A 26,839-nucleotide genomic window follows, 5' to 3' on the forward strand; every position below is an offset into this window, starting at 1 on the left:
GACTTTAAAGCTAAGATGGCTGCTCGAGTATCTAAAAAAATACATTCTTCCGATAGTTGTTGTGTATGGTTTCTAATTATCCTACAAGATTCCCTTATCCCGAGATCTTCTGCTTGAAAAATACTATTCCGATTCCCCTAGCGAAAAGGCTTGGAAGTTTTGAGGTCTTTCGAATATACATCGGCGCTAAAGCCGCAGTCCATCTTGGATCCGTCAGTGTAAATCACAGTTGTATTTTCTTTGACTACTGAATTGAAATATCATTCCTCTCGCGTGGAGAACTTTACCTTAAAGTCTACGTTTTTTTTTTTAATTGGCGCACCCTTTTTGGGTGTTTGGCCGAGCTCCTCCTTCTATTTGTGGTGTGCGTCTTGATATTGTTTCACAAATGGAGCGACCTACAGTTTCAAGCCGATTCCGAATGGCAGATATTTTTTATGAGGATCTTTTTCATGGCAGAGATACACTCGGAGGTTTGCCATTGCCTGTCGAGTCTAAGTTAGCGGTAGTAAAATCTGATGACGATAAAACTGTGAACCCAGAAAAATTCTAAAGAATCTGGTTGATAGATATTTCTTTAAATTTTTTACATTTTTGTAAATTTTGTGCAAATTTTCAAACTTTAATTTATAAGTTTTTTAAATAAAAAAAAAAAATTTCCGTGAAAAATATTACGAATATTTATTTGACGAAATTTTCAAAAATTTAGAAAAATTTTTAACAAAGCTTGAAACTTTGCATTATACTGTTTCTGTATATTCTATTGTACAAAATATTAGATTATAAGCACACATAATTTCGCAACGTGGTGTAGATGAGGAGAAATGGTAGAGGGGTACGAATTAATAGTAGGCAGGGAAATATAAGCATTTTCTGAGAAATTTTTTCGAAAACTTGACTAAATTAAGCAATAAGTGGTATGCCAGAATTAAATTAAGGGCATTTTCCTCATTTGAGCTAATCTCCAAAAAATCCATTATACCTATAACACTGGTTTACAGCCAAAATGCACCAGAGACGCCGTTATGAAATTCCTATGTAAAATCACCGTCTGATTCCGAAAATCAAGGTTATTTTTTATTCTATGGTAACGTTTTTGAGATATTTACGAATTACCGTTATTTCAAAAAAAAAAAAAATTCGGCTCACTTAATCATATATATCTCGAAAACGAATTGAGCGATTCCAAAACCGTTGAAAGCTTTTAAAAGGTAATAAAATTTGCTATAAACTGTGTGTAAAACACTTTTTGCTAGGCCCTGCAGATTTAAAGATAACGAGCTATCATAACGGATTTTTTAAATTTTTTTTGTAAAAATATAAAAAAATTTGTACTTTGAGAGAAAGGATCTCGAAAACTTTTTACTTTTTCGTATATTTTTTGTTTTCACTCTAAGCTCCGTTTTATTACAAAAAAAATAAACTTTGATTAAACAAAATCGATGAACTAATACAAAAGTTACAAGCATTCAAGTAAATATATCCATTTAATACTTAAGTACCCTACAAATAATACCATATGTACATATGATTCTGTCTTAACTCTATGATCTTATTTTATAATTGAAAAAGTTATGTGTCTTGTTTTGACGCTTATTTATAGAAGGATCGGTTTCTCTTATGAGAAACCAACAGTAATCACCCATCATAGCGACATCCCAGAATCCTTGATACCTACTTTCAATCATTTGCATTTGCTGGTGAAACCTTTCGCCATGCTCATCACTTTCGTCGCCAAGATTTTGCGGGAAAAAATTTAAATGGGAGTGCAGAAAATGAATTTTTAAAGACATATTTACTCCTGAAAGAAAATTAAAAAGGGAATTAGATAAATACATAAGTGACACATTAGCATATAATTTTCTTAGGCTGGATTAATCTTCCAATTCAGAACAAATTTTGGTGGTTCTTGTTTGTTCGGAGCAGGGCAATAAATTCAGATTAAGGGCTATATGTTCTCATGTAAATTTAAAAATTTGCTTTCAAACTTTTTGTTTAGTTTTAAAGTTAACTGAGAAAATGGTCTTATATGTGTTTTTTATTTACCCATTTCCGCATAGTTTTTGATTAAATCGTTTACTATCAGCTCGAAGTTAGGACTTTTGTGTTTGCCTAAAAAAGAAGTAACGACCTTTTCAAAAGAGTCCCACGCCGCTGCCTCCACTGGTGACAATAATTCTTTGAAATGGGTATTGGCCATTATTTTCCTTATTTGCGGCCCCACAAAAATCCCTTCCTTTATTTTTGCTTCTGAAATCTGTGGAAAGATTGTTTTCAAATAATGAAAAGCTTCGCCTTCTTTGTCCAAAGCCTTGACAAAGTTTTTGATAAGGCCGAGCTTGATGTGGAGCGGAGGTAGAATTATTTTTTCCTTCTTTATAAGTGGTGAGTATTTTATGTTATCCACCCCAACTTGAAACTCGATTCGTTCTGGCCAATCCTTTATGATGTAGTGGTCTTGACGTGCCCGGCTATCCCATTTGCATAGAAAGCAACAGTATTTTGTGTATCCAGATTGTAGACCACATAGCATTCCAACGACTTTTAGATCGGCACATATTTTCCAATCATGTTCTTCGTATTTAATTAATTTAAGCAATTTTTGCATTGTCTCATATGTTTCCTTCGTATTTACTGCATGCGCGATCGGGATAGATGGCTTTTGGTTGCCAATATGCAATAATACGGCCTTTAAACTTAATTTATTGGCGTCTATGAACAATCGCCACTCTTTTGAATCATATGGTTCACCAAACTGTTTAAATAGACCAGCAATGTTTTTGCAATAACAAATACTGTCCTTCTTCGTATAGTACTGGGAGAATTGTTCGTGACGAGTCCTATAATATGTTACCTTAACATCGGATGAAACAAATTTAAATTGTTGCATACGAGAGGCGTGTAGTTCGGCCTTTTCTTTTGACAATTCCAAATCCCTTATCCAATCATTGAGTTGTGCTTGTGACAAAGGGTTTCTTTCGTTTTCCGTTTGCAATTCAGTACAACATGATGCCGCGTAATCAGATACTGCTGTTGACAATGAAACTGGAGCCGGAACTAAAGTTAAATTTGATGCTGGCAATCTAGCTTCCGTTGAATTTAGTTCTGGTAATGACACTGTAGATACGCTCGCATAGGTTACTTTTCTTGACTTTCCAACCCCAAATACTTTTGTAGTACAAATATAGCAGTCCGTTGAATGGCAAGTTGGTTCCCTCCACTTCATTGGTGTAATAAATTTCATATGTCGTCTAAATAGATAGTTTAAGAAACTTGTCAGATATGCATTAAAAGAGAGCAAACTCCTAATTTTTATGATGTACCTTTTGGTTCCGGTTTCCGAAAATATCAATTCGACTCGACATGTGGTGCACACAGTATTCGGTGTCCATGGTTTTTCATTGTTTCTAGGCTCAATTCCATAACACTTATGGTATGCAAATTTCAAAGGATTTGAAAACACACGTCGCATCCTTTTAACGATAAACTCCCCGCAGATGAAACAGAACATATCTGGATCATTTTTACACTCAAATTCTCGCGCCCTTTTATTCATATTATATTTTTAAGCAAATGACGGATTATAAACTGCAATTAAAAAATGAACAGTATCCGGCGATCCTTGCAGAAATTATGAAGGAACGAGGCACATGTACTATTATTTATACTTACATAGATCACCTACCTATACAAAAAGGTTCCCTAGTTATACATAGAAAACACTACCTGCCTTAAACATATGATCTTGCTTGAAATGTGTCTGTGCTTGAGATAACGACACTAACAATTTTTTGTATCTAATAACCCTTCCAAAATCTACCTGAAACTAACTGATCTGCGAATACTAACACATATTACCAGTAGGGTACTTAACACGTTCCCTGTCCGCTGAGCCACATATGGTTCAGGAAACGTGCGCCTGATAAGCACTGATACGTTCCTGAGCCATATGTGTGTCAGCATAGAAAAAATTCCCTGAACCACATGTGTTTCATGAACATGCAGAAGCAAAAATGGACCATATGTGTTTCAGGTAGAAATACCCTACATCCGTTTTTTTTTTAGTTATTATTATTACTAAAGCTATCCTATGACTACAGAAAAAACCTTGTTGGACTTGACGGTCAATTTTGCATTTTTGTATTGGGACAGGGAACGTGTTAAGTATTAAATGGATATATTTACTTGAATGCTTGTAACTTTTGTATTAGTTCATCGATTTTGTTTAATCAAAGTTTATTTTTTTTGTAATAAAACGGAGCTTAGAGTGAAAACAAAAAATATACGAAAAAGTAAAAAGTTTTCGAGATCCTTTCTCTCAAAGTACAAATTTTTTTATATTTTTACAAAAAAAATTAAAAAAATCCGTTATGATAGCTCGTTATCTTTAAATCTGCAGGGCCTAGCAAAAAGTGTTTTACACACAGTTTATAGCAAATTTTATTACCTTTTAAAAGCTTTCAACGGTTTTGGAATCGCTCAATTCGTTTTCGAGATATATATGATTAAGTGAGCCGATTTTTTTTTTTTTTTTGAAATAACGGTAATTCGTAAATATCTCAAAAACGTTACCATAGAATAAAAAATAACCTTGATTTTCGGAATCAGACGGTGATTTTACATAGGAATTTCATAACGGCGTCTCTGGTGCAGAAAAAAAGCTGAAATTTGTGATCCAGTGTAATTGGCAAATCAAACTATTATTTGCAATTTGTTTCACTCAATACCGGTTTCGGCTGTCGCACAGTGTAATTGGTGCGTACATTGCCAGAGCTCTTCCCCAATTTGTGATATATGTACGCTTTTATGTTATTTCACAAACAGAGGAACCTCCAGTTGTGTGTCGCCTCCGCAGAGCAGATGGATTTTATGAGAAACTCTTTCAGGGCACAAAAGCACTCAGACGTTTCGCATTGCCTATTGAGGGGCGTCTGCTTTAGAAAAGACGACGTTTTCTATCATTTGCTATTTCATGCCACAGCGGGTCATGAACCTGGGCCCTCCCAAATAGTGGTTTCAGCTATTCAGCTATGGCGACAGCCCACGGACATAGCGTGTGTATGGTTGCCATCTATTCTCATTCATTTTCAGTACCATGACTTTTGAGAACAAATTGCATTATGTGTGCTAACTAAGGAAATGGTTGGTAAAGTGTTAATTGAGCAACCGGCACTGTTAAGGCCTTGTTTATTTTAAATGATCTTATATCTTTATTTGAGGTCATCACTTTTAAAAATTTTAACAATCCTTCTTTAGTAGTTAATGAGATACAGGTTCTTATGTATTCCCGAAAACTATCGGTGATAGGTCCAATCTTGATTTTATCCACTTACCCAGTTTCGTAGCGATATCTCAGTTTTTGATCACGTTATTTGTGTCCCAGACAGACGTATGGAATTACATCGTGCTAAATAAATTATTCTCATCATTTTGAACATTTTTATACATACACGTAGTAGATATGTATGTTACGTGCAATAAGTCTTTGTGTAAATCCTGCTAGGCTTTTACAATAAAATCGTTAGGTGAGCAAAGCTTTAGTACCCTAATTAACTATTGCTCGCGGTTTTAAAAACGTGATTAACTATGCAAATTAGGAACACTAAAAACTAAGTACCTGCTCATTACAAAATATAGTCAGTATGCCAGTAAGATAATAATTAAAAACGTAGGTAATAATTTACTCAATATGAGCATGCGATTAAAAGTATAGGAACTAAAAATAACCTAGAAAAACCAGTAGAATTCCAATATTGTTTTTACAAATGTATAAGTATCGGGTGTGTTTTTAGTTGCATGATAGCTATGATTTGACAGCTGATAATGGCAAACTGTCTTGACATATCTGCTTAGTAAAGTTTGGCAACTCGTAATGTATTTTAATGCGGGAACAGTGCTTACAAATTGTGGAAATTTACTTTAAAAAAATCTGTTCGCAAAGTTTATAGAGCTTGGCGGCATCATCGGCCTTTTTTTCGAAATGAAGAAGGAGCTACCGTTACGATGAATGGCGAGTGCTATCGAGCCAAGCTCTCTGAATTTTCTTTTCCAAAAATTAATCAGCTAAACATCGACGACGTTTGGTTCCAACAAGATGGCGCAACTTACCATACAGCGCGCCCGAACAGCCGACTTATTACAATATTCTAGCCACTATTCAAGCCATACGGCCAAAATATTGCGAAGCGTAGTAAAGAATTGAACTGATCGAATGGATCATGTAACTCGTAGCAGCGGCGGACATATGTTGGATATCATGTTAAAAAAAAAATGCCATGAAATTATCTACCAGTTTATAATAAAAAAAATCATTCCATTGCCGATGTGACAATCATCCCTGTCAAATTCAAAATTTGTAAAAGCTGCCGGGTGATTCATTAAGACTACAGATTTTTATACATAATATATTGTATAAAAAACCTAACAAAATTAGTCGAAATAAATAAAGTTATTTTTTATTCTTTGTTTTATGTCATCATGTTTTTTTATTCTATAATAGAGAAAGAAAAAACACAATATTCGTTAAATTCCCACCACTACTCCTCTGGCAAGAATGCGTATATCAAAATTGTTCATCACTTTTTGCTTTAGTTAGAGTTGTAACCGAGTATCTTTCAAACCATACGCGGTCTTGAGCTCTGGAATCATCTCGAGCTTGTTGACACAGAATTTACTTTACACGTACCTCCAAGTTTTACGCTATGTATGTCCCGACATGCATCTTAACATCTGAAACCATTAGTTTTTAAATTGAGTCATCGTCGTTAGCGTTCATACACACTCAATTTAGCTTACTCAATTTGACAACTGGTTCACAGATTTTGATATTTTTCTCCTCCGCATGTCTCCATACAACATGATGGAAAGAATAATGAGATGGCGCCTATCGTGGCACCGTTACTTTGCGCTCAGCGAATTTGCCAATGAGTTACGTCGTATTAGCACCAGTATGGCCAGATTACCATTTTCGTAACTTGATTTAGCATTTTTTTTTTTGTTATTTAGTCACGGAGTTTTAGTATATTAGTTTCTTCATGACATTTTTCTAGCCTATTCTAATTAATTTATTATGTTTATAATTTTGTAAAATATATTTTCAAAACTGAGTGAATTTTATTTAGCTTTACTTTTTTTAACATCTGGTCGCATTTCCCGCGTTTGCTGTTATTGTTGGTATTCTCCTGTTTTCAGCAGTCAAATCTCTCTCTCGCTACTGCAGTGTTGCCTAACTTTGGATATAAAAACGCACTAAAATGCCCATTTAAAGAAAATAAAAACCCAATTTTTATTACTTAAACAACCTTGCATACGTGACAAATTGTCTTTAAAATGTGCGTTTTTTTAAATAAATGTGTTATTATTATGTACAATTTAATTTATGAGCTTTTTGTTAAGAGAACGACTTTTTTACTATATTTGAGATTATGTAACAAAATAAGGTATTCTTTTTGTAAAAATGTCGTTATGGTTTCTTCTGTATTTTCTGGTAGTTTTTTGCTTATTTTTACTGTGAATACACCTCTTGATGCCTTATGTCCCTCTAAGGATTGAGAACCGGACGAAACGATTACACCTCTATGGTTTTAATTCGCATTCAGTAAATTCAAACGCTTTTTAAAATGTGTAAAAAGGTGTTCAATGTTGAGAAGAGTTGAAAGAATTAACTTTACTTAGAAGGACCAAAAATTTAAATTTGCTCTTTCAAAAACAAAAAATTTTCTCATTTTGGGTATAAAAAAGCACTAAAATTATTATGAAGAGCAAATGGTTGGCATTACTGCATAACTTGGCAAAAGTGACGTCACGCACTCTCTGATGGGCGCAATCTTGTTTTTATCATACTTGTCTATCTGTATACAAACGAGCTAACTACTACTTATACCGAAAATCTAAAAACTTTGCGAAAATTTTTTTTTATAAACAAATATTCGACATGTTTGCCATTATTCAGCCAAATATGATTACAAAAGTGGAGCCACTTAATCTCGTACAGTCAACGTCAAAAGAAAGTGTACATTACATATTGATAAGTTTTGACTATTTATTTATTTATTTATTTAGTAATTTCAATTATTTTTTTTTATAAAAGTATAGTTCATACTACAGCAAAAACCATATAAAGTAAAGTTTCGAACTTTACACAAATTTGTAAAATTTCAGCAAAATTTCATCAAAGTTTCAAACTTTTTATTCGGAATTTTTAGAAAAATTTCAGATATGCATTTTTATTGATCATTGAATTTTGGTATAATAAAGTCTAAGAATAAAGTAGATCAAAAATCAAATTGGATTTTGAGAATTTTTTTCGGTAGCGGTATTGAGCATTTTACTCCTTTTAACGCCTACTCCACATTTTTTTACACGGAAGAAAACACCCAACATCGCCAGCAGAAAAAATTGTCAAAAATCAACGAGCATTTTGAGTCACTCGAAATTTGCTCTTTGTTATACTGACATTAAATGGACTATATGAGTGAATACCCAGAATTTTTTTGGAAACTCTGAATAAACAGTTTTTTTATATATATTTTTTCCTCTTTAAATTTCTAAAAAAATTTTGAATTTCGTACAATGTGTAGGGATTGTGTTACATGATGATTGTTGTGGAATGCGTCATACTATTATAAAAACATAAACAAAATTAAACAAAAAAATCTCAATACACATAATCATGACACATAATCAAATACAATAGTTAAGACTTCGTTATTTCGAGCACAGATGTATATGGTATAAAACAATTTTTATAGCTTTGCTCTCAAAAAGATCTATAAAAGTGCGTGAAATGTACTTCTTACAGAGTGACCATTTTCATAAAACGTTTGGTTCATCTTCTTCGCCTAGTTCAACTGTGTATCGCTCCATGACTAAGTTTGACAAAGCTTGTAGTACCAGTTGTCTAAAAAAAATATATAAAAAAAATTAACATATCACCAATAATTTCTATCATATATCCGCATCACTCTTGAATCTCCTTATATTATGTTCAAGTTCTCTCTTTTTCGGCAGAGTATTTAATCAAGAACTTGTTTTTTCGTTTGTTCCATTTAAAGCGCCTCTCACCTCACGTGGAAGCCTTGGTATGATAAAAATGATACAGAAGAAAATAATGAACGCGCTCGGAAGGCCTATACAGCAATATTGACTTTAACGCCGAAGCAACCCAATGATGAAGATTACATAAAAGTTTCAAACAAGGTACATAGGTGGTTAACTGAACAGTTAATAAATTTCAAGTGTTTTGATCACGAATTTTTTACGCAGTATCAACTAATTAACTCCTTTATTTTCTCCAGATCAAAGTCATCGCCGCCGAAAAATACAATTACACATTCCAAGAAAATGAGGACATATCTGCTTTTGTGACATCCTTCTTTGACGGGGTATTGCTTTATGCCAAAGCGCTCAATGATAGTATCCGGGAAGATCCGACTGTGTTGACACGGCCTATAAACGGCACGGATATGGTGCGCCGCATGTGGGGTCGCAGCTTCAAAGGTATTACCGGTAATGTAACTATCGATGCCAATGGAGATCGCATCTCAGCTTACTCGCTATTGGATATGAATCCCGATACGGGACAATTTGAAATCGTTGCCGACTTCATGCACAATCGTTTGGACTTTGTGCCGGGCAAAGAGATTCATTGGGCAGGTGGTCGCAAGGAGCCACCACCTAGCACGCCGATATGCGGTTATGATGGCTCACTATGTCCAGATAATTGTAGGTTTTGTCAGCCCACAAAAATGTATATATTTTTTCTATGTAATATAACTAAATCCTTATTTCAGCACTACCCGGATACGCAATACTCTCTATCATACTCGGTGTTGTAGTTGTGCTAATGACCGTCTGTTTCTTCTTCGGTTATCGCCACTACAAGTCAGAAGCCGAGATTAATTCCATGACATGGAAGGTTTCAATTAGTGACTTAGTATGTCCCGACTTGGGTGGACGCGGCATACGTGGATCTTTCCATTCGCTGGTGCGACAAAACTCTCAATTAACACTTATGTCCGAGGATCTACGCTCATTGTGCGGTGATCGTCAAATTTTCATACCAGTGGGTATGTATCGTGGTTGTGAAGTAGCAATTAAGGCCATCGAAAATCGACAAATCAATTTGACACGCTCGCTAATGTTGGAACTGAAGAGTATGAAGGATCTGCAACACGACCACTTGGTGAAGTTCTATGGTGCGTGTTTGGAGCCACCGAAGCGTTTTCTACTCACCGAATATTGTCCGAAGGGTTCACTACAGGACATACTGGAGAATGAGCAATTCCAGCTGGACTGGATGATTAAGTTGTCGCTAATGCACGATATTGTGCGCGGCATGCATTTTCTACACAACTCAGTTATACGATCTCATGGCAATCTGAAGTCCTCCAATTGTGTGGTGGACTCTCGGTTCGTTTTGAAAATAACAGATTTTGGCTTGCATACGCTAAAACGCACACGACCCGAGGCATTGGAGAACGATGTGGAGGATTGCAATAGTCATGCGTATTGGAGTAGTAAGTAAACGTTCGAATATATTCGAATAAAATATTTACCAGCTCGAACTCTGGTTATTCACTAACACAAAATTTAAAGCACATTTAAAGAGAGAGCCTTTATAAAGGATGGGTCAATGAATAGTATCTTTTGTAAGCGCGAAAAAAAACTTTAATATTTTTCCTTCCAATTAATTGTGGAGTGTAATTTCACATTCGATATAGTCGAATGGAAAGTGCGTAGATTCGAATATCCGGGCATGATTCATTAAATTATAGATAATTATTTTTCTCAAACCTCCAAGTCTATTTCTGCCATAAAAAAGCTCCTCACAAAAAACCATTTACCTTTCGGATGCGGCTTACAACTAGAGCAACATCAAGACGCACACCACAAAGAAGAAGAGGAGCTCGTCTAAGCACCCAATAAAGGGTAATAAAGGATTATTTCCTCGTACAGCCCATTAGAGCATCCTTTCGATCCAATTTTTCAGGACCATTTTGACGGTTTCTGAATCTATCTCACATATTTCAGTCTTCAACGTAAAAACACACAAAAAAGCCTCATTCAGCTCCGATGGCGCCAACTGAGTTCGTCAAGACAATCAAAATTATTTGTTTAATGAACTTTCTGACTTAGTGTGGCATCTTATTGGCACCGAAGCTCGGCCAACTTCATATCTTCATTTCAGCTCACGAAACATCGGTAATGATGATACCATAACCGAAATAACATTTAAATGAGTATTTTCAAAAAAAAAAAAATTTGGCCCCTCTCAGTGGCTACGTTGGCTTCGTGACAATCAATTGGGTGTACGGTTTGAGATCACCAGTTGCGGCAATTTAGTTAACATATAATATTTGCTGAGGTGTCCGTCGTTGCTGATTGGGTTGGTGTGTGACTACTATTCGAAATTCGAAAAACGTAGGTTCGAATCTCCGTTAAACATCAAAATGGAGAAAATGTTTTTTTCTAATAGCGCTCGCGAGAATATTTCTGCCATGAAAAGCTCCTCATAGGAAAATATCTGCCGTTCGGAGTCGGTTTAAAGCTGGAGGGACCTCTCTCCATTTGTGGAACAATATCAAGACGCAAGCCACAAAATACGAGGAGGAGTTCGGCCAAGCACCCAAAAATACACTCTTTTTGCTAAGGCGGAAAAGCGACTCGTTCGAAGCAATTTTGGTAACCCAACTCTCACTTTGAAAATAAATTTTCATTATTTCGAAAAAGTATCGAAGTGCAATTGAGAATCCGCAACTTCTTGAGTGCGCATAGAATGTCAGTATCAAAATAAATAATAAAATAAATTTGTGATGACCCACCCTTTACAATCAGGCTTATTAACTTATAAATTTACTTGTGCTACATCTAAACTTTTTGGCATTTTTTTATTCACCATCAGTATGTTTGTTTTATTAATGTATTCGCCGTTGCTGCCCTTTCACTTGCAGAATTGCTTTGGACAGCACCTGAGTTGTTGAAAATGGAAAACAATCGCCCACCAGAGGGCACACAAAAGGGTGATGTTTATTCATTTGGCATAATTGTGCACGAAATCAGTACAAGACAAGGACCATTTTACCTGGGCAAGACTGAAATAGAAAAATCACCCAAAGGTAAGTTGCAAACTAACTGTGTAAACAACAACAACTATGAAAGTTAAATAAATGCCAAGAAGATTTGCATTTATTAGACTTTTGTGAACAAAAAAGAAGATTTTCCCCTAGAGAGGGGAAAGTGTGAGTTCGTAAGAAAAAGGTGTATGCTAAATTATGCTTTCAATTGGATAGACTGGGTATTAGACGTGGAAAAACTCGTATACACCCCGTTGCATAATTACAAACACACTATAATTTTTCAAATATTTTTTATTGTGTTTTAGAGAAAATATTTTACATGCATTGCTTGCCCAAGTGTGTTAAGAGAAACAAGCAGGGTGTATTTTTATTAAATGGTAATTTTTTTTATATTTCTGAATGCATTATTATACTTCTTTTTACGACCTATAGTATTTATGGCACGGAAATAATTGCAACGTAGAAGGTCTCTTTTTAGTTAAAAAGTCGTCAGATCTGAGAGTCTTAAAATACATGTAGATTACTTATTAAAATCTAAATGCAGATTCACCGTTACCAGGTAACTTTTTGGTAGCAATTTTCACGTGCTTTTCCCACTCTTTCTCACAAAATTTTGCACGTCGGCAAAAGTTTCAATGCATTTTGACTTAAGAAGAAAATAAAATGTGCCGAACTGAACGGAGAACCGTAGAGCAAATAATAAGTTGTCCGGATAGGAACGATAAACCTCTTTTACTAAACCATATTTACGTCATGTATCATTGGTTGCTGGCGAACTCTGTTGTTGTTGCTGCAATTCACCAAACCCTGCCAGTAGCTGTAATCACCGGCCATCATCCAACGGTAGGCCCTAGAAACATGCTCTTTCGAAGTGTTGGGTTCAAAGGGAGAGGGATCTTAGGTGAGTAGGTATAAGAGGGCATGTGAATAGGTGGTTATCACGCGGTTTATCATTTAAGCTTGCTGCGACGAGTTCCATATTTTCATTTGTTCTCCATGTCCGTTTGGGCTCCGGCCATAGACTGTTTGTTGCTCGAACTTCGTACAGATCTCTCTATCAACCAACTCCAGTAAGGAGGAGATCAAATCTCTTGGGTGAAACATAGAGAAAAATAAAATTGCTTATGACCTTACCAGGACTGAATTAGTCTCAGAGGTCTCCTACCCTGTCATCGGCACTTTTTCACTTCAGCCAAAATGAGATGGATTGATAGTCTGACATGTACCGAAAGAATTTGGCCAGAATGGAACGTCAGGCGCTCAAAGGCACTACAGGATCACTCTCAAAGATTGGACGTACCTCATTTTAACTATTGCAGAAACTGCAAGAATGAGAAGGAGGAAAGTCTATCAGACATCTTCTTTGTCACTGTCCCGCGTGGCAAGCTACTTTGTTTAGATACTTTGGCTCATCCTTCTTAAATTATACTGATGATCTTGGAGACATAAGTTTCAGCCAGATAAATGGGTTTTGCACCAAAAACAAAATGATTCAACGAGAAGTACCAGGTGAATTGCTACTGTAGTATCACAATGGATTAGCAGCGGTCTAAATAAGATCTTTTAAAAACAGTCTACCACTTCCACGTACCTACCTACCTATTGCCTTCTGAATGTAGTTGTATATTCCATTAATTTTTTCTTTATAATTATCTTCAAGACCATTTATGTATTTACATGTGAGTTCCATCAATACTTAACTAGTTTCTTTCTTTTTCAACCGTTGGATTTAATTCCTCAATTGTGGGACTCATCACCGTTTCTAAATTCAAAACTTTTGCGCCAGCGCTTTGTACCTCCCAAAGTAAATATCGACGTTCAACCAGGGTTGGTTTTGTTTCACTCGCACGCGTAATACCGGTATTTTCTCCTTGTGGCATAAGTGTACCTTAAATTTAGTGCTGATGCTTTCCATTTCAATTCAACCGGGCTATTCGGGTCATGTTCTTCGATTTCGATGTAACTTAAATATGTTGCTCTCTGGTCAAAATAATGAGACACGTATTTTTTTGTTCGGTCTGGTACCGATATGGGACTAGGCTAATGTTGGAAAAGACTGCTGGATTCACAAATATGAAACGGTCAGAAATTACTATTCATAGGAGCTTCAGCGAAGATATCTTCGAAGGAGAAAATATATTGGATCTAGTGCTAATACTGAAAATGCTTGAATAAGTCGAATAAATCAACGGGTAGAGTCTTAATAATAAAGAGTTTACAAAGTACAAGATGGCGCATAATTATTCACCCTGTCGGATAATTATTCACCCTGTCGGTATTTGTCAAATGGCGTCGTACGTCAATTAAATTTGACACTTGCAGACTATACAGCTGCTCTAAATAAAAGATAAGATAAAGATTTTCATCACTCGAAATAATTTTTTTTTAGTAAAAGAATGATTCAAAAAAAATTTGATGGCTAATTTTGCGCCACCTTGTAAAGGATTTTCCAATAAGGGGTTTTATTTTGATAATCAAAGGAAAAGGCTATTTTTAATACAAATGATCGGATGTTTATTTCATTATAAAGAGGAAGGTATGCCGTTAATAGTGGAAAATAACATCAGGCAAATGGCCACCACGACCATGCTTACAGGACAATATCCTTTTCATGAAATTTTCCATAACCAAATTGCAAAATGGCTGGCCTATGTCCCCGATAGCTTCACGAATTCCATCTTTGAGGTCTTGAATCGACCCTGGGCTGTTGGCGTAGACCTTCTCTTTCACGTGGCCTCAAAGAAAAAAGTCACAAGGTGTTAAATCACAAGATCACGGTGGCGAATTGTGATCACCTCTTCGAGAGATAACACGATCCGGAAACTTTTCCCGTAAAAGATCAATGGTTTCGTTGCTTGTGTGGCACGTAGCGTCGTCTTGTTCAAAATAAACGTTGTCCAGATCAATTCGGCCAAAAAAATCGTTAATCATCTCTCGATAGAGCAATCTATTCATTCATTACACCTGTTATTGCAAAACCCCTTATTTATGCACGTTTGACGATGCTCAGCCAGAGATCAAGCCATTTTCCGCTTCGGCCAAAAAAGTTCGGTTCGATTTATATTGCGCGTTGCGAAAACCAGCCGAACTTTCTTCTAAAATAGTGTTTTTTAACTTATTTCTGGTCGAAAATGATATAAACTTTCAGTTATTGTAAGACGTAATAGACATTGTACAAAACCATGATTCAATTATTAAAGGTTTTCTCAGTAAGCAGCTTTCTCGTTCTCTCTTGACGAAGCGGCTCCCTTAGCAAGACACTGGGTTGCTAGCTCTAGAAATTTTAAGTAAAAGTGGAGGAAAAGTAAAATTTGTACAAAAACATTTCATTTTCAAAATGGTCTGCTTACGAGCAACAACTCGCTAAATAGTTTTCATCGGTATGTTCCGGACCATGGTAGTATGACATGAAATACATACGCTTAAATCAGGACAAGATAGAGTAATTGACGCAATCTTAGATTGGTGAGTGGAGAATTTAGGTAAAAAGCTTTATTTCTGTGGTGATTTAGATGGAATTCATGTTTTGCAAAGAGCTAGCTTTTGCTAAAGAGTTACGGCAGAGAGAATAATTGGATAGTCCCGACGCAATCGATAACATTGCAAACCTCATTATAAAAAAGTTGGGATTGACAGAACTTGTTTCCGATGAGCCCACCTTCCAATAGATGGATGAAGTGTCCAGAGAAGGCTTAGCAAAGCACAGTACCAGCATGAAAAAGGTTCTCATAAAAAACCATCTACCGGAATCGGCTTAAAACTGTAGGTCTTTGTAATTGTGGAACGCGCGCTACAAATAGGAGGAAGATCTCGGGGTAACACCTAACAGAATTGTACGTGCCAATTATTTATTTATTTTTAACAAAATAGTTTCATATTCGAAACTTCGCGATTGGTTTTATATTTAAAAATTAATTGACATTAAATTGGATTATGTGATATAATTTCTTGTTTTAATATTAGACTTGACAATTTCCGCTAATAACTTCTATCTATACCATTATTTACATTCAAATATTAATTAAAATTTATTTTTTAAGCCGTTCGCAGTTTGTTTCCATTTAAGTAACACAAAAAGGATTTAATTTTTTCCAATTTAAGTACCTTCTTTAAATGCAACCTTTTGTAAAGGAGTGTCAAAAATCGAAAGTCACTAGTGAGCAAACCTTTCATAATTGAATCATGGTGTGTGATGTTTTAAGTGCTTTGTCGTTTTGTTTGGGCAGATTGGCGGGGTTGCTATGCCAAATTAGAACCATAACTTTTAGAATGCTCGTTTGATGAAAAAATGCATGTAAAAGCAACAACAAAGTTTTCGAGCAAGTTTCGCTACTAGCGAGAATGGTTATACCTTATAAAAGTGATATAACTCGCTATGTTCAATGCTGCCAACTCTCTTTTCCGATATTTGGCAAATTGTCTAGTTTTTAGTCTACAGTCAACAACATCATTGAGAAGAATGAGAACACAAAGAGTATTGACAGAGCACGAACATCAACAAGTAACGAGTTGAAGCAACAAAAGTTTCTCTGTATAAACTCGGTCTCACTAATACTCATTAAGTGCTCCAACACAAAGTGCTCTTTCTCAGTGCTGCCAACGTATGTTTATTTATACCAGTTGCTTCATGTATTCGCCACTCGCTAGCGCATGCCGAAAGCCCTTTATTATCACACCACTTCTGCGTAAGGCGCAGAACTCGTTACATGAGGTTCGATACTGTTTCCCAGCGATTCAGCTCTCCAAATCATCAGCCTAACCTTGGGTCCGTTGCACTATGGGCTGGCATCAAGGAAAAGCGGCCATAAATCGAAATCAAAACATTTTTTCGTGAAACTTGGTATATAAATGTTTTTGGGGTCGCTGATGTCGAATCTGAAATCAGATTTTAGAAATTCAATATGGCGGATCCAATATGGCGACCGAAATTTTAAAAAATCAATTTTTTTATACAAATATTTGCATACAGGGGTTTTCGAGGTCGCTGATTTCGAATCTGGACTCAGAATTTAAAAATTCAATATGGCGGATCCAATATGGCGGCCGAAATTAAAAAAAATCAATTTTTTATACAAATATTTACATAAAGGGGTTTTCGAGGTCGCTGATTTCGAATCTGGACTCAGAATTTGAAAAATCTTTATACCAAGCGCCTAAGTTGAAAATTCCAGCACTTTCATAAGCCTGTTATTAGCCTGCAAAGTTTGGTGCACATTTGCAGTTTCCAGAGCCTACCACGAGGAGGTTACAGGTTTAGAAGACTCCACTTTTATTTTTTTTTTATTTTTTTTAATTTTTTTTTTATTTTTTTTTTTTTTTTTTTTTTATTTTTTAAATTTTTTTTTACGGTTTTTTGGTTTTTTTTTATTAAAACGATTTTTTTTTAAGATTTTTTTATTTTATATTTTTCTTAATTTGAAAATTAAAGATATTTTAGGAAAATAAAATTGATTTCAACTGAAAATATTTTTTTTTGCTTTTTTAAGATTTTTTTTTTTTAATTTTTTTATATTTTTATATTTTTTTTATGATTTACTTTTTTTTTATCTCTTTTGAGGAGTGGCCGTTACTCTTCACTTTGCGGAACCTCTGGTAATGCGAGTAAAGCAGATGGAAGAGGCAATTTTTTTCGTTTTTGTAGTCGTGAACTCAAGCTATGAGACGCTATTAGTGGATCTGAGGAATCCATAGAACGCAAGAACATATCTTGCATTGTAGCTTCTCGACTACATTTCCGACTGTGCCGCTCACGGTAACACTTATAATTTTTATTGCGGGCTTCAGAAGCTTCTTCTGCAAACATTCCTACAGGTAAAATACTATTTTCTATAATCGCAGAGCCGTGAATTAATATTTTATGAACCGTCGCAGGCATAAAATACCAATTGTAGTTCGCAACATAAATTCTTGCAGTCTGATGGCACAGTATATTGAATTTATTAGGATCTATCGGCAGATGGCAGGATAAAGCCATTAATATTATTGAAAAGTTGGTTACTAATTCTGTATTCAACTCTAAACAATTTGCAAAGACTTCTGAATTTTGAAAAGCCCGACGAGCTGAATTGCCATCATTACTGTTTCCGCAACCTCTATCCTTGGGCATGTCCACTTTCAATCCCAATTTCTTCCACAAAATATCTTGTATTTCTGCTTTTCTGCGCGAATATTCTTTTTTATCAACTTCGTTTGAGACTCTCCACTTTCTTATATTTTTCCTGTATGAAATATTTAAACAGCATTCCAAAATTTTAATCCAAGCGTGCAATGGACTTATGCCATGCTGCAGGGAGCCAGTAATTGGTAAGAAAACATCTGTCGCAATATTGGAGATCATTGAATTGTTTTGGTGTCGCGTGGCAAATTGGACATGACTGTGATGATGTTGTGTCAGTAAGTGCATTTAAAACTTTACCATCTATTAGAGTCATATGCAAAGAAAAATGTAAACGTATACGAAAATGTTGTACCTCAATTTCCAAGCACTCGAGCTTATTAATTTGTTCGTCCATTATTTGCTTTTGTGATTTAATAATTTCAGTAGTTTCTTTTATCCATTTAAGTGAAATTGGGCGACAAAATTTTTCAGATTGAGAAATAGCGTTGTTCCACAAAATGGTCCCATTTGACGTTACTAATCTTAAAGGAATGCATGTACAAGCAAGTAAATTTGTATCAACTTTTTCTACACTTGATTCAGAATAAGGTTGTTTGAATGATGGAAATCCACTGGTTCCATCAAACCCCCAAGAAAAAATAAAAACAGCTTCAATGTCGCAAAAATTAGACTTCTGTGCATATAAAAGTACTACTTCTTGCTGCAACTCGGCAATTCTTCTGGCAGTATGATTTAAAAGCGCTTGAAGATCGCACTTAGCTTCATTCTCATTTATTTGAATGAATTCTTTTAGAGGTCTACATTGCTCTTTAGCTTCCTTTAATCGATCGTAAGGAGGCCAAACATCAGCTCCGCTTAATTTTGTTGCTAACCTTATATTTGTATAAACTGATTTTGAAAGCCCATTATCGATCAAAAAAGCCAGAGCTTCTTCAGGAGATTTCACAATAAGTGAAAGCGTGGCTTTACTGGATTGCTTTATTTTCACGCAATACTCTGGGTTTTCTATGATTTTCTTCAAAACCGAACTTAATTCGCACTCCTGAGACTTTATTGCAGCTTGTCGTGCCGCCAATAATATTTTTAGAGGATCGTTTTCACATTGCTGGCTTATTTCTGCAATTGCCCGCCGCTTCGATCGATCTGACATTTTTTCAAATTCAACACATGGGCGACCACGTTTCAAGGAAGAAGAATCGGAACTAGACTTTATTCTTAATTCTGGAATGAGAAACTGTGAATTAATCCATTCGACATTTTTCTCTGTAAATGATTTATTATTTTTTTTGGTTTTTTTGTATTTAACCTTTCTTTTAGAAATAAGAGACGCAACCATCTTAACTAAACGCTTAAGATCCTCAGAATGTACCTTATTTTCTTCAATTAGTAATTTATTTAAAATATATTTTACACCGCTTCCTTTTTCAGCATCATTGGCATCTAAAATTTCCTTCTTCGTGAATGTCGCCATTATAATGAAACAGCTTTGATTAAATTGCATTTAACAATGAGCCGACCAACTAAGTTTCGAATTTTCTGAAATTTATTTTTGATTTAATGCCTACTATGTTGTTAGAAGCAAAATTCTAGACATTTAAAAAAACCTTCCCCCAATCAGAATTACGTTCTCCCAACGATTTTTTTAATTTATCATGGCTACTTTGTTACTTTTGTAATGTAAACAAAAAAAACATTTCTATTGGCTGTGTAACGATTTTTTAAAAATATTTTTAATATATCAAAAATGACTCAAATCTGTCAATTCAGTAAAACGTTATGGGCATTTGAACATAGACACAGTACAAAAGCTGTTCAGAGCGCACATACGTTTTTACCGTTATCTCTGAAAATACTAAAAAGCGCACATTTGCGCATTAATAGGTAATAATAGATACTTCAAAGAATATTTTCATATTGAAATTTTGTTAATATCATGGAGTGCCAAAAGTTGCCAGCATTCGACGGCTAAAACTTTTTGGTAAAAAACAACATTTTAAGAATAAAATTAATTTCAAGTTCCTTTATTTCAAAGCTTTTTCAGTATAATCTGTGTTGGAATATTCTAACTGAATACAAAAACGTAAAATTTACCAAAAATATTTTGAGCGATATTCGAATTTCGCACTGTTTTTAACTATATGACCAAGTGCAAAAAAAGCCGAAGTATGAATGGTTATCGCCCTTTAATGGCAAAACTACTAAACGAAATTCTCTGAAATTTTGCTCATAGCTGCTCTAAAGTGTATAGATATCAAAAATATACTCCATTGGTCCCAGTTCCAAAACCGACTTTTGGCCACCTTTCTTGATGCCAGCCCATAGTGCGTTGTGAGCCATAGGGGCTACATTTCCCCTCCCAGATTCAACTATACTGAGCTTTGAACAAAGCGTAAAAGATTGTTGATACCTAAAGTGATTATCCAAATTCATTAAGAGGTAGGACCTTAAATATCGGTTCCTGCTTCTGCCTAAAGCCGGTCATGTGCAAAAAAGGTGTTGAATTGTTTCCAACTCCTCGTTCCTACAGCTACGATAGAAATCATGCATGTAAACGCCTAATCTCCTTGCGTGATTTCCTATGAGCGAATATCCTGTGAGGGCCCTTACTAAGGTCCTAATTTGAAATCTACTCCATTTTATAATACATATTATTGGATAGACGTAAATTTAGTCTTGGCCTTGTTTACCTAGCAATTTCACATATGTAGTTGTTTAGTGCGTCTATAACAAGAAGCTTACAAGTTGCGAGAGGTACCCCCATAAAATTATTTATGTTTGGCATACCGGTACCTTCTCTTCCAAGTTGGCCCCTGGTAAATCTCTGTGGCCTGGAACCCAGCATAAGGTAATACGATACTATTTAGCCACCTCATTAAGATATTGGCGGCAATGTAAGGCACTACTTGATGTTATGTGGAATGCATCCAGAGCCCGTAGGCAGATAGAATGCAGATATCTTTGAATGATATTGTGGTTATCTCTAACCATCTTAAGGGGGGAAGCTGGTCTAGAGCGCAAAAAATGGGCATATTTTATGAATTTATTTTGACTCAACAAAGGAATCAATCGAAAATCTGTGAAATAGGTTTAATAATATAGCTTTCATGGTACAAATACAAAATTTTTCGTCTGAATTAATTTCAAAATGGCCGCTGCCCAGCAGTTCTCCTAAGGCGCCTTTTTTTCTAGTGGGTCCATTGCCGAAGACGTAAACTCCTTAATTTTTCTCCTGGATCAAAAAATAAATTTTTTTTAGTTTCTATATAACAACAGAAAGAGACGTACGTAGGATTTTTTCGATATTTTGTTTTTTTCGCGAAATGGTGCACGTTTGAACAAAAAGTTACAATTTTCACTATAAACAACGACATAAAATTGTTGATTAAAAAAAAAAACTATGTAATATAAATAAAAAATCCTACGTACGTCTCCGGAGAAAGGTATTTCGAATGTATTGTCAAAATTTCGTAAGAATCGGTAAAGATTTGTTTGAGTTATGTCTTCGGCCAGTTTAAAAAAAGTGATTTCGAGAAAAACGCGTTTAAAGTTGTAAGTAGCGTTCGGGGCATACCTGCGAGGCACTGCCGTCGAATGAAAAATTTGGGCATTTAGACATTTTTGCTGGCATCCCTCATTTGGTATATTATTTCTAAGACCCTAAAGCACCTTTTAACCCTTTGAAGCACACATTTTACTTACCAACCGCTTTTATGATTGCATGTAATTTTAAGGGTTTCAGGGGTCGCTGATTACGAATCTGAGGTCAGATTTGAGAAATTCAATATGGCGGATACAAAATGGCGGACCTATTTTTTGAAAAATTTTTTGGAAACTTACCAAATTTGACATTAGGGGGTTTTTGGGGTCGCTGATTACGAACCTTGAGTCAGATTTGAGAAATTCAATATGGCGGATACAAAATGGCGGACATATTTTTTGAAAACTTGTTGGATACTCACCAAGTTTGATATTAGGGAGTTTTTGGTATCCAACAAGTTTTCAAAAAATATGTCCGCCATTTTGTATCCGCCATTTTGAATTTTTCAAATCTGACCCAAAATTCGTAATCAGCGACCCCAAAAACTCCCTAATATCAAACTTGGTGAGTATCCAACAATTTTTCAAAAAATATGTCCGCCATTTTGTATCCGCCATATTGAATTTCTCAAATCTGACCTCAGATTCGTAATCAGCAACCTCAAAAACCTTATAGTATCATGTCCCATCTTTATACATTATGTACTTTGTTGAAAAATGAATTTTTTCCTGAAAATAGACGATTTTTTCAATTTGTTTATCTGTAATTGTTTATAAATTCACGCAAAACAATTTTCTTAGTTTCAGTTACATTCTTTGATATATGGATTATCATATAAATAAATTTTCTCGGTCCCATTTTCATAAATATCAAATCTGTAGAGAAAAGTTGAGAAAAAAGAAGGTGGGAACCTGGCTTCCCACCATGCTCCTAAGGGTTAAGACAAAAAAAAATTTTTCGATTTTTTCAAAATTCTAGACCAGCTTTCCCCCTTAAGGCTTCATGAATAGCGCTTATTTCCGCTTGGAAAACACTAAAGTGATGGGGTAGTTTAAGGGATTCACTGATAAAAAGCTCTTCGCAATATAACACTGATTCTAAACCGGTATCCATTTTAGATCCATCCGTTTAGATCTTAATGGGCGTGTTCCTCCAAGTTCCATGCTGATTTGAACACGTTTGTATCAAACTAGTCGAATAATCCGACGACCCTCAGTAGGATTTTACCAACAATGATCTCCTTATAATCTGCGTAGTATAGCAATAATGCACTCAAGGTAATCGTCAGAATCACCAATTTATTTCAACTGCTAACGTATTTTTTTTTTAAATAATTCACTTTCTCTTTAAATGAGCCAATAACAATGTATAGAAGCTTCGAATAAAAAATACACATATCAATCAGTACATCTACTTGCATTAAATGATCCAATTAGCCAGCCACAAACGTATTCTTTGGCACAAGAACGTACATTGGCCAAAAACGCTTTTGGTTGCATTCTGTTTCGACTTTTGATATTCTGAGCGTCTCTTTCGCCGCCTACGAACCTCCTGGCGACGTTCTAACTCAGCCAGCCAAGCAATACGTGACTCATCCCAGCATTGTGCTTTGTGGTTTAATCTTCGAGCACTGCTAAAAATAATATCCTCGTCTGACGGCTTACGTATGAGATGCGCTAGATGTACGTATATAACGGGATTAATGGCACAGATAAATGCGCGCGTATAAATATTCATATACAAGTATTTATAAGGCATATAGTACATACCCTCGTCAGAGAACCTAACAAAACGTAAAAGTTTACCCTCCCGAACTTCCAAAATTTTAACGCTACATGACTTCCGTCGTTTTTTCTTTAAATTTGCATAAAGCAATAGCGAATCCTTATGTTTTAATGGCAGTTGGTTAGTGTAGTTGTGGACAGCGTTTGCCGTTAGCACTTCGAAAATGGGTACGGACGCAATGTAGTCGGGTGCGAGTGAATTGGTGGAGGCGGTTGCTTGTGCGGTTGACACTTTCCCTACTGAAAAATGTTTCTTAAGTCGATTTTTAACGCTTTTCGTGTATTTCAGCTGAGATATTAGATAATTTTTAATTCAAGTGTTTGTTTGGCAAAACTTACTATCTACGCTGGATTGCGACGAAGCCAGCGGAAGCACATCCTTGTTGCTCTCATTTAATTCTGCCTTAGATTCTTGCCGATAACGTTGCTGCTTGTTGCGATACAGCAGCAGTGAATCCTGTTGCTGTAAATTTGTTTGATCATCAAAGTCGGATTTATCTTTCTCAGACAAAGTATTGTGGCCTTTCGGCTGTGTTGTATCGCCTAAACTCTTCGTGGTGTTCACATCTCTAACTTTAATTGTGCTTTTAGTGTCCGTGGAATATTGCGAGCCATGTGAGACTAAAAATGCATTGCGGCGACAATTCGCACAAACATTTTCCACTGTTTCCCCTTCAGCTTTATACGCACTTCTTGTCTTCCTTGCCGTATCAGAAATGACAGTTTCGTTATTGCTGCGTGCTTCCGCTCCACTCCCTAGACGTGTGTGCTGCAAATTTTCCAGCCTATCCACTGGACTGATTCGCGGATTCACCAAAGCACATTGAAAAGTGGTCAATGATGCGGAAATGGAATGCAGTGATTTTTGTGGCAAATAAGAAATCTGGTCCAAAAGTTTTAGATGATCACGCCCGACTTTTGATGGACTGCCATACAGCAGTGAAGGTTTGAGGGGATAATGTTCATATAGAAATGATTGCCTTGCATGCTTAGGTTTGGTATTCCTTAACCAAGTGTTGTGCTTTGGTAAATTGAATGTTGTAGTAGTCAAATTTTCTATTTTGTCAGACGCTACAGTTGCAACATGTGAATCTGTAGAATGTTGGCTTTCTGTGGATTGTAGTTGCGCAAATCTATGTTGTTTTGCTGTTATATTTGGATTCGCCCGATACTGACTTTTCGACTTACTGCTGTCTTCGTATTCCTTTGAAGCCTTTGAATTGGTTAATGTATCACTTCCCTTGCCAAGCGTAACCGAAGCATCCCAAATATTACGTAATGATTCCTTGCTGGAGCTACATTTCCTACTTGCACTTTCCTTTTCCAGCCTGCATTTTGACATTTCACCTATAATTCTTCTTTCTATTGAGCATCAATGATTTTCGGCCGATAAATATTAGCTCTTCGGACTACACCCAGATTTTTGTAAGTCAACTTTATTCAAGACAAAGAAAGCAACATTCTCAGTACAATAATTTGCGTATTTAGTTTTCACAGCTCGCCACTCGTTATTCTTAAAGTTTGTACAATTTTAGAGAAAATATAACTTCCATATGTATGTATGTATGTGCATATAATTTTAATTTTATTTTTGTAAAAGATCATTTCAAATTGAAATATGACAGAAGATAAATATGGTTGCGTATTAGGTATTAGGGAAAATATTTTTTTTTTACTTTTACTCAAAAATATACTAGGTGGTTCAATAAGTTTAGCTGTTCGACAAGAGAAAGTGTTGCTACTAACCTAATTTTTTTTTTTATGTTGGATGTGAAGTTTCATTTGAGTCTGTCAATTCATTCTTTCTTTACAAGCCAAGTGATTGAATTTTTATTTTTGGAAGGTTTAAAAGCAAGGAAAATTTATGAACGAATGTTGAAAGTTTATAAGGATTTTCGCCATCAATTAGTAGAGTAGAAAGATTAGTGGTCGTACAAGCCTTGAAGACGATCCACGTCAAGGACGTTCAAAAATAGCAACAACACCAGAAATCGTAGAAAAAATACAGGATATCGTATTGGATAATCGTGGATTGAGAGAAATTAAGTAGAAGCCCTAGGCATCTCATTGCAGTGTAAGCAATATTTTGACTGAAGTATTGAGATTTCAGAAAGCTGTGTACACAATGGCGGCCACATTCACTAACAATGGAACGAAAACACATTCGAATGCGACTTTCTCAGCAACATTTAGAGCGTTGTCGAAAGGATAAAGTGGATTTTGTGCGTCAATTCAGGACTATGGATGAGACTTTGGTCGATCACCAGATCCCAAATCAAAACAAAAAACTAAAGAGAGGTATGAACCTGGTTCTTCGGCGCCGAAACAAGTCCATGTCCAGAAATCGGCCAAGAAGGTGGTAGCATCAAGTTTTTTGGGATGCGAAAGAAATTTTGTTTGTGGATTACTTGCAAACTGGTAAAACAATGAATTCTGAATATTATTTTAAACTTTTAGACCAGCTGAAGAATTCATTAAAAAAGACCCAGTTCGCAAAAGAAAAAAATTATAATATTTTTTATCAGGACAAATGCACCGTTTCACAAGAGCATTTTGACAATGGCTAAAATCCATGAATTAAAGTTCGAATTGTTGGAGCATCCAGCGTATTCACCTAATTTGTCCATAATCGACTTCCATCTGTTTCCAGACCTAAAAAATTCATGCATGGAAAGCGTTTTTCAACAAATGATGAGGTCATAACAGCTGTGGAAACGTATTTTGCAGCCTTTGCAGATTCTCGTTTCAGGGATGAAATTCATAAAATGGAATCTTGTTGGAACAAGTGTATCGATGCTGCGGAAGACCATACTGAATAATAAAGTGTATTTCAAACCATACAATTGTGTTTTTCTTATCGAACCGCAAAACTTATTGAACAACCTAGTACATGATACATTTTCACAAGGAAACACTATGGGCTTGCTTCACGCGCACCATAAGGCAGATATAAAAAACTGGGGTAACGAATCAATGATATGTCCTTTAAAAGCAGTTTTTTTAAATGTACTGGATTATAAATTGCTATGAAAAAAAGTTAGAGTAATGAGAAGTCAGCTATATGTAAGATTCTCCAAGTCAATGACTCCAGGTACATGGTCGCTTTGCTTGACACCTTTTACGAGTAATGTAATGTTTTGTTCAGACTAACAAACGATATTCCGCGCGCAAGTCTAATCAGCTACAGTAGCCATCAAGCCTGTCTAGCTTTAATTCATTTCAGCAAATTACAGGGTGGCTGATGAATTTTGCTACATTAAGAAACTCAAATAACTTTTTTTTAGTGTATGGAATTCATTTATTTTTTTTCAAGCTGAAGGTC

At 35.5% G+C, this 26,839-nt stretch overlaps 2 protein-coding genes across 5 annotated transcripts in view; one reads left to right on the forward strand and one right to left on the reverse strand.

The window, feature by feature from the left end:
- The window catches only part of LOC129253396 (atrial natriuretic peptide receptor 1), a 119,533-nt gene that overhangs the window by 88,424 nt on the left and 4,270 nt on the right, over nt 1-26,839 (forward strand). For all 3 annotated transcript variants that reach the window (XM_054891754.1, XM_054891757.1, XM_054891756.1), the window contains exons 4-7: nt 9,054-9,198; nt 9,297-9,723; nt 9,792-10,517; nt 11,952-12,116. In XM_054891754.1, the coding sequence (XP_054747729.1) occupies nt 9,054-9,198; nt 9,297-9,723; nt 9,792-10,517; nt 11,952-12,116 (1,463 nt within the window). The remainder of the gene's footprint in view (nt 1-9,053; nt 9,199-9,296; nt 9,724-9,791; nt 10,518-11,951; nt 12,117-26,839) is intronic.
- On the reverse strand, nt 23,018-25,155 carry LOC129253398 (uncharacterized). Of its 2 annotated transcripts, none has more exons than XM_054891761.1 (3): nt 23,857-25,155; nt 23,503-23,754; nt 23,018-23,409 (listed from the first exon to the last, which is right to left on the reverse strand). In XM_054891761.1, the coding sequence occupies exons 1-3, from the start codon at nt 24,857-24,859 to the stop codon at nt 23,153-23,155; spliced, it is 1,512 nt and encodes a 503-aa protein (XP_054747736.1). In that variant the 5' UTR covers nt 24,860-25,155; the 3' UTR covers nt 23,018-23,152. The 2 variants fall into 2 exon arrangements, with proteins under 2 accessions (XP_054747736.1, XP_054747735.1); XM_054891760.1 differs by having other exon boundaries at nt 23,503-23,757; nt 23,857-25,154.

The sequence above is a fragment of the Anastrepha obliqua genome, chromosome 1, assembly GCF_027943255.1.
Source record: "Anastrepha obliqua isolate idAnaObli1 chromosome 1, idAnaObli1_1.0, whole genome shotgun sequence".
Taxonomy (NCBI): domain Eukaryota; kingdom Metazoa; phylum Arthropoda; class Insecta; order Diptera; family Tephritidae; genus Anastrepha; species Anastrepha obliqua.